The sequence below is a fragment of the Schistocerca cancellata genome, chromosome 2 (assembly GCF_023864275.1).
Source record: "Schistocerca cancellata isolate TAMUIC-IGC-003103 chromosome 2, iqSchCanc2.1, whole genome shotgun sequence".
Taxonomy (NCBI): domain Eukaryota; kingdom Metazoa; phylum Arthropoda; class Insecta; order Orthoptera; family Acrididae; genus Schistocerca; species Schistocerca cancellata.
Window position 1 is genome coordinate 427,873,405 of NC_064627.1, and position 13,897 is coordinate 427,887,301.

Genomic DNA, 13,897 nt, shown 5'->3' on the forward strand with positions numbered 1-13,897 from the left:
ATGAAATAAATTATTTTCTTCAGTTCTATCTTACAGTGGCAGTACTTCTGACATTGCTGTTGTATAAAAGAAAGTGAAATGTATCAGAGCAAGTATAGCTATCTTAATCTGATATACTACACTGTGATTGATTCACTTGTGTTGTCTTGACAGCTGTCGGTGGTGAAAATATTGCACGTATAATAACCATTTTTAGGTAAGTATCTGTTTGCAGTGTTGCTGTAAAACTAAAACTGTTGGATTTGTTAATTGTATATTTGACTAGATACTGAAATTTCACTGTCTATGAACTAAAGCTAAGGCAGCTTATTGATGGAAATGAGTCTAAAAGTGCCAGTTGTTACAGGCTTTTTATTCCTAAGAGTAGTACTATTGACATGGGATGTTGAAACTTTGCTTTATTATCACGAAGCAGAGAAAAATGCAATCCATGCAGTGGCAACTTACATGCTCTCCTAACAAAGAAAGAAAAAAAAAAAAAAAAAAAATTAAAGAGATTTGTAGCAACTTGTGGTGGGAAAGTTATGTTAGTTGTTCAATGCAAACATTATTAGATACAGCACTACCACCTTAGTGACACACACACACACACACACACACACACACACACACACACACACACACACACACAGAAACTGGGGGCAGTAGTTGTTATATGTATGCCTCCAGTTCGCAGTTGGAAGCTGAGGCTGCATTAAAAAAAATCTGTTGTTTCATAATCAAGCCAAAGCACATGTGCTACCACTGTTCAACAACTTCCATGTCCGCATGTCATGGTCTAGTGGCTAGTGCTGCTGCCTCTGGATCACAGGGTCCCGGGTTCGATTCACGGCAGGGTTTGGGATTTTCTCTGCCGGGGGATGGCGTGTTTGTGTTACCCTCATCATCATCATCATCATCATCATCATCATCATAATTCATGACAGTGGCCAGACTGGATTGCGAAAAAAATTGGACTGTGTAAACATTGGGACTTTGCATGGGTGCTGATGACCACACAGTTGAGTACCCCACAAACTAATTGTCGTCGTCATAATCATCATCATCATCATCCATGTTAGATATTGTATCATTCGACTTCCAGTTCGTTGTTAGTCTGCTTTGGACTGTTATGTTTTTGGCAACTCTTAGGTGGCAAATCTTTCATAATAATGACTACCTGATGTGGTACTTAGTGATTCTGTGTGCAACTAAAAATCTAGTATATTTTTTTAAAGCTGTGCTGCTAAAGAGGTTTGATGAATGACAACATACTTGTGGAAGGAAAGTGATACAAGTGGTGGACACATGGTCTTCAGAAGTCACTTCTAAATTGTCTTCATAGGTGCATAATTTACTAATAAAGTTAAATAATACCTTCAGTGTAGACATGTTGACGGTGCATTTATAGTGTGGCCCTGTGGTGAAAATAAAGTACAAGAATTTTTAAACCATCTGAATTCCATCCATAGGTATATCCAGTTTATAATGGAAAAAAAAGATAGTATGCCTTCCGCTTTTGGATGTTTTGGTTTGGTGCAAAGATGATGGCAATATATTGGAAACCAAGACATACGTATTGGAAACCAAGACATACGGATTTATATTTAGGTTCAAATAGCTGCCACTATCTTTCCCAGATGATGATGATGATGATGATGATGATGATGAAAGCAGTCTGCGGGATGAACTCCTACACTTAAAGAGGGTTTAAGAAGCCAGTGGATGTTCTCCACAGCAGAAACACAACATGCCATGAATGAAACCGAAGGCTGGCATAAGGAATGCAGAAGAAGACACAGAAAGATTTAAATTCTTGTTTTTCCTGCCATATTTGGGAAGTCTATTCTCAGCAAACGCAAAGTAAAAGTGATTTTTTGCCCTCCATTGAAAATAGCAGCACTCTTGAGTTCTGTTAAACATGATTTGATATCCATAAAGTTGAGGCTTACAATATCCCATGGGGGGTGTGACCTTTCATAAATTGGACAGACAACTCTTAAAAGTCCATGAAAGAAGCGTGCAACACTACAGGTACAACCGGCTCTTGTGAATCACCTGTGGCAGGGCACTCTATTGATACTGGTCACTCTGTGTTGCATGAATAAGTCGAAATTGTTGTGTATACTCCTTCCTTATTCAAGATGAAGCACAAGCTGGAATTAGGAAAACCTGAGGAAGGAAATTGGCCACACCCTTTTCAAAGGGACCACCCAAGCGTTTGCCGTAAGTTATTTAGGGAATTCAAAGAAAACTTAAGCCCGGATGGTCAGGACAGGAATATGACCCATCTTCCTCCTGAATGCTAGTCCCATGTACTAATCAATGCCCCACCTTGCTGATGTTCACTAAAGAGTTCATGGGTCATCCAGTTCTCTTCAGTTAATGTATATCGCACACATTTCACTAGATTTTGCCTTATGCTTAGTGTGGACTACAATTTCTTGTTACAGTAAATCATTCCTAAGTGGACAGTAGCCATTCACTCCCAGTCCTACACTGGAACGTGGTCATACAGAATCTCTCGGCCTTGACAGTGGTATAATGATCACTTTGGCAACACTTAGTACTGGGAAACAATAAAAAAGAATGCTCACAGTGCTTGCGCGGCTGTTTACAATATCGCCAGTATTGCCTTCCATACATCATACAGACAACTTGCAAAGTCCATGAAAGATGTGGAGGACACCACAGGTATAACTGTCTCTTACAACCCAGTAATTCAGCTGTGACAAAGTGCGGTGTTGATACTGGTCACTCTGTGTTGTACAAAAGTGTCAAAATTTTAGCGTCTACTTCATCTTTCATTGTTTTGGGACTCGATGATGAAAGAAGCATTTGAAATTCATTTGGTGATGAATTTATTTAATAACAGTAGCGGCTTCAACTTGAATAAGTCATGGAATCCAGCACTTTCTGTAATAAACTTTCAAATACCTCACCACAGTGTGGTTTACAGTGATACAGCCACATCTCAGGAAGGATTGGCTGTGCAGCCATGGATATTATTAATGCATATGTGTATTTCTTTGTTGCTGATCAACATCGCTGGCACCTGTGTATTTGTGGCCACATGAGCAATGGTGTGGTCCATGAGTTTTATTGGAGCGTCAGTCTGAAAATGGCTGAATGAATGATATACAGCTGAAATATTAGAAGAAGAAGACGAAGAAGCAAGAATAATTTATTTGGCTGCACACCGAGCATGTAATGGAGCAGTTGTTGTGCTGCATAGAAACAGTGTCAAAGTTGTGATCAGTCTTTTCTGATGATGATTGATTACCAAATGTTGGAAGAAGCAATTCGTGATGGTTGTTTTTGAGTTAGGCTTTTATGAGAGTTGTTCAGCAAAAACTTTCACAGTAAATTTCACTTTTTCACAGAATATTTCTTTAAATGCTCTTTATAAATAAAGTACTCTGCCAATTTATGAGCTTCCATTTTTAATAGTAACAAATAACAAATTTAAAACAATAGTAATGTCACATTTAAATAGAGTTGCATGGTGATTGTTTGTAAATTAAAATATCAAGGCTACATTCGTATTCAATCATTTCATTGTATTCTCTTATCTCTCTTCCCTTGCATTCTTAGCTGCCACAGCCCACAGTATAAACCCAACCACTTGTGTGCCATGTCAGATTGTTGCATTCATTGTAATGGCAGAGTTTTCCCACAGAAAGAGAACAAAGGAGAAATAATTTGGGTAATTAATTAACTGAAAGTAGGCAACAGGAGAACACATGAAAAGATACACAGGTGTTAAAATTAATTGTAAAAATTACTGTCAGGTATGAGAGAATGACAATCTGCATGCCAAGTGGCTGTAGAAACTGACACATAGTCAGGCACAATAAATATTAACTATAATAACCAGTGCCATTTTATACGATATCTGCCCTTGATGATAATACCATTTTACTGGTTTTCTGTACAGATATTGTTGTCAGAAATATGTTATTTAACTTGTTGGGGATGGACTAATTATTATTATTATTATGTTATGGTTAGTCAAATTAACAACTTTGAGTCTTTGATAAAAATACTCTCAATTGTATCCAGCTTCAACTTGCTAGACACTTTTTGACATTGTTGTGCCCATTTTTACCTAAAATTTAGGTAATGTATGACTGCTCATTAGTAACCATAAAGTTTAAATAACGCTTCTTTGAGAATCAGTATCCTTAGTTCTGTTCTATTTGAAAGTTGTGAGAATGGGTCAGAGCATGGAGTCATGCTCAGCGTTTCTAGGTAGCACACAGTGCTTCGAACATGTCCACTGCAGCGCTCGGGGGTCACAGCACCCAGTTACGACACCTAAAGATGGGCATTTAAGAGCCCGAAACCAGTCGTGTGATAATAAAAGAACTTTACATCTGTAGTGGTATTTTCATTCTCTGCTTTTTTATGGTTAGTTTCCCATTTATTCTGTGTACACTTCAGTTTTATTTTCACAAAGTAAACTCTCTTTCCTTTATCTGAAAGTTACAGAAGCAGTCAGAGGCTGTAGTCGATTCACCGCTAGCAGAAGAGCAACTGCCATCACTGACATTGAGTCAATTGGCAGTATGTGTACGGAGCCCCACACTGAGGTTGCAGCTGTTGCTGTCACTGGCAGAAGCATGCCGTGGTCGTCGTGGTGGTGCTCTAGCATCCTGTGTACATAGTTTTTTGCAGCACGGTGATCCAAATTTACGCCGTAGTGTACGCACACTCTTGGCAGCAGTAAGTTGTATAATTTTGTATTGAACATTTTTCCTTCAATTTTGTCGTAATTCAGGAAAAATTGCCTTGTACTTTAAATTTCCAAGTGTGCTCTATAACTTATCCAAACCTACTAATATATGAATGCTGCATGAAGACAGTGTTCTGACGTTTGAGACTTCGGTGTTTTCAACCAAAACTTAAACCAATTTTAAAGTTGTATTGTCAAAATTGTACATCCTGCTACAATGGCTGAATGGTTGTGAAATGTATCACATTGCAGACATCCACATTACCGATAATGACAAACATAATTTATTTAATTGTAATTAATTTGGTTTTTATTTAATTATTTCAAACACATATGTTGGGGCAGTAGTCATATTTACATGTAGAGAAAGATATTACATAACCTACCCTTCTAATGCTGAACTTGGTTGAATGGACCACTTAAAGATGGTTATTCTTCATATTATAAAACTATCCCCGTCATTGTGCATTCCCAAGTCTTTTGAAACTTAAGTTCACTCTTGTATATTTACAAATTAAAACCATGAAGGTAGTAGCTAAACTCACTGCAACAGTATACTGATTTTTGCTCACTTTCTCCATTCATTAAATGTTGACTCTCTGGTTTTAGTTATGCATGCTAGTCAAGACTGGTTGCCTTCCCAGGTTGAACAACAGTTGCAGTTGCACTTTTGATGTTGTGTCGAGTAGGTGTGGGCTTCTTTAGATAACCCTCTGATTGATGGTAGCCACTGTTATTGATGATATTTATTGCCTCCTCCTGTCACACACACGCACACACACACACACACACACACACACACACACACACACACACACACACACACACAGGGTGCCTCAAAATAAAATGAACGGTACAACTGTAAGGTATTATAGCATCCAAGCTAACTAAATTATTCACACCATGTTTGGCTTATGTGAGACACTATCTTACAAAAGTTTTTATGTCATTCAGTCAACTTCAACTTGGGTGCCTTTGGTGACATGCACAACATCCAGTCTGTATTCAACCTCTATCCACACTCTGTGCAACATATCTGCATTAGCTGTGGCAGTGGCAGCAAGGATTCAGTTTTTTTTAAATCATTGAGTTGGTCGACAGGCTTTTGAAACGATCCCCATAGAAAGAAGTCTGTTGACTCAATGATTTAAAGAACTGAATCCTTGCTCCCCACTTCGTCTTTGGATTTCTGGGAGGCACTGGTTTATCAAACAACAACAGGATCTCGTGTCCCTTTGTGTGATCACAAGAGCAAGGAAGTGCAGGCACACGAGTGCACACTTCTTTAGCAACAATGACAGAAGGATATGTATGAATATGTGGTAACCAAATAGACCATCTTGTGATGAAGCAAGCTGGGATAATTTTATTTCCCCTCTTGTTTTGCCATCTGCCTCCTTAAATTCGTTTTTTCACTTATAAAAATATACCATTAACATACATGAATATAACCTGGCAATCTGGAAACACTTGGTTTAGAACATCTTGCACAGTCTGAGCCCAGTGCAACAGTGTTGTTGGAAAACAGCTTTGTCTTGGAGTCAGCTGGTTGTAATGCAAACAGCTCCAGCATGTCAAGCTAACTGTTAGAATTAACTGTTTTAAAGATAACAAAAATGGTCCCACAATGCAATCAAACATCAAAAACCCCACACATTGGGCTACCACTTACCTATTCTGTCACAATATGTGGATTGGTTGTGTCCCAAATGTGAACATTGTGTTTGTTTACCTTAGTACCTTTGTGGAATGTTGCTTTGGCAGAAAATGTTCCATTTTTTAGAAAATGTCCATCCTCCTCTAAACGGTGAAGAACATCCACAGCAAATTGTGTATGTTACGGCTTGTTGTCTAGTGCCAATGCGTTCAGCAGCTGCAATCGGTGTGGGCACATCCATAAACGAGTCCGAAGGACCCAGTGAAAGGTCACCCAAGGGATTTGCAGCTCCTACGATGCCCTCTGAACAAACTTATGTGGTGAATGTTGAAAAGTCAACAGTATCTGTACTGTGTTGGCTTCACTTGTTCCAGTATCAGTAGCATATTGAAGTCTGTGACGATGGGTGCTTCCTGTACTGTTATTTGGAAGTTCCTTTGAATCTGTAGGTCTGATTTGATCTGAATAAACTGTTTCACCTACTGAGCTTTTTCTTGAAGTGGTGTCGTTATGCTTCAGTCACGTCAACCTTGAACACAAAGAAATGAAACTTCATGAGCTTGTCTCCACATAAGCCAAACATGCTGTGAATCTTCAGTGGTTTGGGTTCTTAACACATTGAAGTTGTAGCATACCTTTTGAGACACCCTTTACTTATAAGAGGTATTTCTTCATTTGTTGTCCTCGGTGTCGATGTACTGGCTGCTACGCTGGCTGAAAAATTGGTTGTGGAAGTACAACTACAGTCTGCTGTAAATGATGTAGCCAACAGTTGTGCAATTGCGTTTCACAGTACTTTAATTTCATTTTTCACAACCCCGCCCTGCCCCCAGTAATACACAGTTATTTGGCCAGTGCAGTATTGTTCTAACTTCCAATAAGCGTCATTAATAGTTAGCAGGCAAACATCCACATACTTCTACAATAGTTTCCTGTTGAACATCAACAAGCAGTAATAACATAGCTATGGAATAATCAGGTGCATATGGTACAGACACTGTCATTGCTGTAACACATGGCCTATTACTGTAACACTTATTTCACTGTTAAGTTGAAACGTTGTTGTTCTAACCAACATAGGTTTCTCGTCTGAAACTCAGCCATGGACTGACAGTCTCGTGACCAAAAATTGGGCCCTTATATATCCTCACAATAATAGGGGCCGAAACTACACATTGTTTGAAGTTAAATTTAGAGAAATTACAATTAAAACTTAACTTCTTAAATTACCTGAATACATAAAAAAAATGGTTCTTTTTAACAGTTTCTTCTACTACAAGAGTTAGGTCGAATTATTTGTTTAAATTGTGAAATTAACAAATATAGTTATGCAAACAGTACTTTTTACAAAACTGTCAATAACTTTTGAATTAATTAAGGGCTGGTTTTGCTAATATATTTCCGACTAGAACCAAGTAGCTACTTAAAGAACACAAGCATTTCGCCTTCCAAATGTTTACAATTATTACAAAATTTATATTTATTTATGTGTCAACAGTAGAATTTAAGTTACGAAGCCATTACTGATTTCACCGTATAACAGAAGATACTAACTAGGAGTAGTCAAAATAAATTAGGAAATCAATTACATACATAAAACTAAACACAAAATTAAATCTGGTGTTATATTCTTTAAAACTGAGGGCTAATCTCTCTCTTTTATGAAAATGCAGGTTATATTCATGTATGTTAATGGTAAATTGTTATAAGTGAAAAAAATGAATTTAAGGAGGCAGACGCAAAACAAGAGGGGAATTAAAATTATCCCAGCTTGCTTCATCACAAGATGGTCTATTTGGTTACCACATATTCATACATATCTTTCTGTCATTGTTGCTAAAGAAGTGTGAACTCGTGTGCCTGCACTTCTTTGCTCCTGTGATCACATGAAGGGACACGAGATCCTGTTGTTGTCCTTTGTTAAACCAGTACCTCCCAGAAATCCAAAGATGAACTGGGGAGTCAATGCCAGTAGGCCAGCTTGATCAGTTATATCTCCCGTGGAGTAATATGACACAATTTTTGTTATTTTGGCAACACTCCACAGGACTGCCATTTTTATTCTAATTGCCACTTAACCCCAAAAAAACTTTAAAAAATGGAAATATCACACTCACTACATTTTCTGATATGAATATAATAGAGGGAAACATTCCACGTGGGAAAAATATATCTAAAAACAAAGATGATGAGACTTACCAAACAAAAGCGCTGGCAGGTCAATAGACACACAAACAACACAAACATACACACAAAATTCAAGCTTTCGCAACAAACGGTTGCTTCGTCAGGAAAGAGGGAAGGAGAGGGAAAGACGAAAGGATGTGGGTTTTAAGGGAGAGGGTAAGGAGTCGTTCCAATCCCGGGAGCTGAAAGACTTACCTTAGGGGGAAAAAAGGAGTGTATCATTTATTGTGCATTTAGTGTAGTTATGCTCCTGATGTGTTCAGTAAGAAAAGCTACTTACTTTTGCAGGTATGTCGTCCCATGTATGTAATGCTAAGTCGGTGGATTTTGGATGGGGAATTGGAGGATCCTTATAATGAATTCTTCATAGCTGCAAATCCTGATGTGAAAGGAGACCGCTTATGGCATGATAAATATTATGTTCAGTAAGTTTTGATTGATAGTATATGGCTTAGGTATTATCATCATTGAAATGCAGTTAACTAATATTAACTTTCTTTTCCATACAGGGAAGCTCTTGTACCAAGTTTCATATCTTTGGCACAAGCTCGCAAAATTCTTGCTACAGGCAAGAGCATAAACTTCCTTCGTGAAGTGTGCCAAGACCACACGCCTATAAAAGGCCGTGAAGCCCTCAGGCTCGCTTTGGAAAGCACCAACGGTATAATTTTTCTTACCTATTGATTAAAAAAAGGCCAATGACACCTCAAGCAGATATGGAAATACTGCTGGGGCTCATGGATCTGATCATATAGTGTTAATGTCAGACATAACATTAAGCAAAATCAACTTTATTCTTCTTTTCAGTTTTTGAATACTGTTTGAGGCATTTTTATTTACTGTGTCTGTGTAATTAGTTGTTAGTCAATTATAGTGAATAGTTTTTTTACTACAGCTACATCTGTTAAAAGCAACAGATTATGTTCTCAGATAGTGAAAGTAGTAAAGGGAAACCATTACTTCATTGTTGTGGCAGTGCAGCTCATCTCTCTAGCCATATATTGATGTAGTGTTCTCAGTCATTTAGTTTATTACAGTGCAATAGTAATGCTGTTGTCACATTTTTATCATCAGGTAAATTATCAAAACTATTTTATTGCCCAGTAAATTTTTGTTGTATATACAATGCTCGCATACATGAACCTGCAATTGTGTTGGCTGTTACGGTGGTGCTGTCATAAGCTCTATAGTGTTCATCAGTCAGTTGTATTAAAGCAATGAATATGTGTCAAGAAATGGAAAGTCCACAGTGGAATAACAAAAATGTGAAAAAGATAGATTTCTTCTCACCATATAGAGAAGGTGCTGAGTTGCAGACAGACTGATGCATTGTTGGCTCCAGTATAAAATGAGAGAATTTGTGAAAATCAAATTAGCAGATGATTATAGTCTCTTTCTCAATGAACCATCAAGCAAATATCTTTGTTGATGGTGGCGAGCATTCTTCCTATTGCATTGGATACACATCTACAAAGAATGCATTGATTTTGAAATAAAATTAACTCCTGAAGTTCGTATCATTTACAAGCCATAATAATTAAACACAACCATGTATTCTGTGGACAAAAGTGAGAGCAGCAGACTCGTAGCTTGAGACAGTGACCAGATCATGACTCATATCCCTGCACTAGACTTAGATGCAAGACCTGTCCCATACATCCTCCCACCAACACCTACTTCGGTCCTGTCACTGGCATCTCCTATACCATCAAAGGCAGGGCTACTCGTGAAAGTAGCCATGTGATCTACAAATTAAGCTACAACCACTGTGTTGCTTTCTGTGTGAGCATGACATCTAAAAAGCTGTCTGTCCACATGAATGGCCACTCCCAAATTGTGCCCAAGAGACAACTGCTGAACAACACATGGCCCAACACGATCAGCTACACTTCAGTGACTGCTTCGGATCCTGTGCCATCAGGATCCTTCATAACACCACCAGCTTTTCTGTGCTGTGCTGTGCTGTGCGAACTGGCCCTACAAAATATCCTTTATTCTTGTAACCCTCCTGGTCTCATCCTTTGATAGTCCCCATCATTCAATACCTTCCCTCCCCCCATTCAAACCCCTATGCAAGCCTTCTATTGTGCCAGTGCACCTACTAGTCTCTTCCCCTTATCCATGCCTCCCTTCTCATCTTTCCTCTCCTTCCACACAGCCTCCTGACTCTCCAACTAGCATTCCCATCCTGCCCCTACCACATTCCTACTTGCTCTCATAGCAGCACAGTGTCTTTCCCCACCTCTCCTCTGCTATCCCTCCCTCTTCTTACCCCATGCCGCTTCTGTACTTCTGCCACCCACCCTGACTGCTGCTCACTGCAGATGCAAGCAAAGCCTGCAGTCTGGTCTAAGCAGCCATAGACAGTAGCTTCTGAAGAAGGGTGTTTCTGTCTGAAAGTTAAGAGTTTAACAACCTTATCATTGTGTGTACCTGCAACTCAGCACCTCCTGTAAGAGATGAGGAGCAATCCATCATTTTCGTATTGTTGAAACTTTGTGTATGCTGTTAAAGTAGGTGTATCATTTAAGATGCGTAATGTGTTTTTTTTTTTTTAATATTGTTGTTACAGAAAATAATATTGAACTAGTATTTGCCCTATATGATGTTTCAAAATAATAAGGCAGTTGAAATGAGCGGATAAAAAATAAGTCCAGACTTGCATTTGGGAGGACGGCAGTTCAAATCCACAGTTGGCCATCCTGATTTAGGTTTTCCGTGATTCCCCTAAATCATTTCAGGTTAATGCCAGGATGGTTCCTTTGAAAGGGCACAGCCGATTCCCTTCCCCTTTCTTCCCTAATCCAAGGTTGTGCTCCATCTCTAATGACTTCATTGTCCATGAGTCGTTAAACACACATCTCCTCCACTTCTAGCACTCGTGTGCATAGAAGCATTTGGGTTTCATTTCTGCATTCTAATGCAGCTTAAAGATAACAACGCAAGTTGAGACATTGAAAGGTTGATAGGCACTTAAACAAGACAAGCTTTTGGATGATGTCTTACATCAAAGCTAGCCAACACAGAAAACATTGTCCCAGCTGAATACATTGTATGGGCTCAAGTTGATGAGAGGTTTCACTGGGTTGAATGGACGAAGGTGAGAAAGAATGCAAGGAGAGTTGGAGGGAAGGGTGGCTGAAATCTGGGAGTAAGTGCAGGAGATAGGAATGTGGCACTGGTGAGTTCCCTCTGGCGTGGGCAGGGAATTTACATGTGTTGCAAAGTTATGTGGAGTAGTGAATTGGGAGGATGAGATAGAACAGAGGAAGAGGGAGGTCGAACAGGAGGAGGAGGAGGTCTGAATGTACAGGGTGACAATTACTGACCTATGTTAAATAAAACTGTCATAACTTCTGAACGGTTTGTATTAGAACATTCAAACTGCACAGTGGGCTGTGGGGCATGTAGTAGGAAGGTAGCTCAAAACAGAATGTGAACAACCAACGGATCACTTTTCCACACTGTGTGTCATCATCCTAAAGAAATGCACTTAATTGTTACATGTTCTTTGAGGGTTCTGTGCATAGCAGCTCTTCTGCACTAAAGGTAAAGCAATCCTCAATCTGAAGGTGGGTTTGAATTCTCGAGTGGTTTCCTAGGTATGGTTCTGTTGGATATTGTATCTTGTAGCCTTCCTCCAAGTAGAGAACTTTCTTATCAGTTGGTTATAGAGGGACCTACAGCTTAACGTGGACTCTGAACCACAGTATGACATAACACACATTCACTTTAAAAAGTCGTTACTGAAAATCAAAGAAGAGGTAAGTGACACAAAAAAATCCTTGTACCAATTGGGCATTGAACTGTAGACCAAACCAAAAATTCTTTTACAGTACCTCAGAAACATACAGTTTGTTTTGTTGTCATTGCTGTGTTATAATTATTCCAATTACAGTTGGTATTGCATTGGACACTTTCAGTTTTGCTTTACAATGATTTACTTGTTTCTGTTGGCAGTGGAAGCACTCTTTGTTGAGGACCAGGATGGAGAGCTGCAGGCAATGCTAGAACAAGCTTACCGTGAAACGTCTCGTCGTGTTTTGGATGTTCTCAACACTCAGTACAAATTCATGGATCACCTGCAAGCTTTAAGGAGATATCTCCTGCTGGGGCAAGGGGACTTCATTAGGCACCTTATGGAGTTACTTGAGTAAGAGAAAAAGAGTTTTTAACTTGCAAATTCTAGGAATTCAGTTGTCTCACTATTTAGTAGTTCTTGCTCTGTCTTATTAGATGAATTTATAAATAATGTTTTCCGAAGCATTAAAATCGTACTTCCTACCCCTTGACACGTGTCCTGTCACTCTGAAGAGTTTTGCCTAAGTTGACCCTCCTTCATCACCCTCAGAGACTTTCAAGTTGGTTTGTGCTTTCTCCAACAGTATTTTTGCACTGACAGGGTGTATTCGCCCCGGGAAATCTGGGAAAAACCTGAGAATTTTTTCATCTGGGAGAAAACCGGGAAAAACTTGGGAAATTTTCAGAATTCCATGAATTTTTTATTGTTTTAGTTTTCAATTAAATTTATGTAATTTTCACTGGTAAGAATTGATTTTCTAACAAATAATATTACTCTTTTCCGAAAGCAGATGCGCCATTTACAGTAACAAAACATTGTGTGCAAACAAGTGTCTGTCAGCAACAGCAAAATGTGTCAAAGGCCTTAGGACAAAGACTACATATGCAACAGCCCGCCTGGCTAGCAGTGTGGTCTTAACGTGCTGCTTTCCGAGCGGGAAGGTGTGCCAGTCCCTGGCTCGAATCTGCCCAGCAGATTAGTGTCAAGGTCTGGTGTGCCGGCCAGCCTGTGGATGGTTTTTAAGGCAGTTTTCCACCTACCTCGGCGAATGTGAGCTGGTTCCCCTCATTCTGACTCGGTACGCATAGACCATAATTACTCTACCATGCAAACATTTGGGGTTACACTCGTCTGGTATGAGACGTTCCCCAGAGGGGAGGGGGAGGGGGGGGGGTACTGGGGGCCGAACCACACAATAACTCTGGGTTCGGCAACATGCAGTGGTGTGGTGGGTGGACTGCTGTGGCCTGTATTGGGGTTGTGAACCAAAGTAAAGCTAAGAAATCTTTCTGTGGCACATAGACGAAGAATGATTGACGACATTCACTCAATGACAGAGATCAGCAACATTTGTGTAGAGTTGTCAGTGCTATCAAACAAGCAGCACTGCATGAAATAACCACAGAAATAAATATGGGATGTATGACTAAATATATCCGTTTGGACAGTGCAATGCAATGTGGCATTAATGGGCTGTAGCAGCAGTTGACTGACGCTAGTGCCGTTGCTAACAGCACGACATCGCTTGCAGCATCTC

At 39.4% G+C, this 13,897-nt stretch overlaps 1 protein-coding gene across 6 annotated transcripts in view; it reads left to right on the forward strand.

The window, feature by feature from the left end:
- The window catches only part of LOC126161894 (gamma-tubulin complex component 3-like), a 310,528-nt gene that overhangs the window by 153,779 nt on the left and 142,852 nt on the right, over nt 1–13,897 (forward strand). For 5 of the 6 annotated variants that reach the window (XR_007534969.1, XR_007534968.1, XM_049918038.1 and 2 more), the window contains 4 exons: nt 4,465–4,704; nt 8,847–8,983; nt 9,068–9,219; nt 12,519–12,711. Coding sequence is in view for 4 of the 6 variants with exons in the window: in XM_049918038.1 (XP_049773995.1) it covers nt 4,465–4,704; nt 8,847–8,983; nt 9,068–9,219; nt 12,519–12,711 (722 nt within the window). In the remaining 2 variants the exon portion in view is untranslated. The remainder of the gene's footprint in view (nt 1–4,464; nt 4,705–8,846; nt 8,984–9,067; nt 9,220–12,518; nt 12,712–13,897) is intronic. The other variant, XM_049918039.1, reaches the window with a different exon arrangement.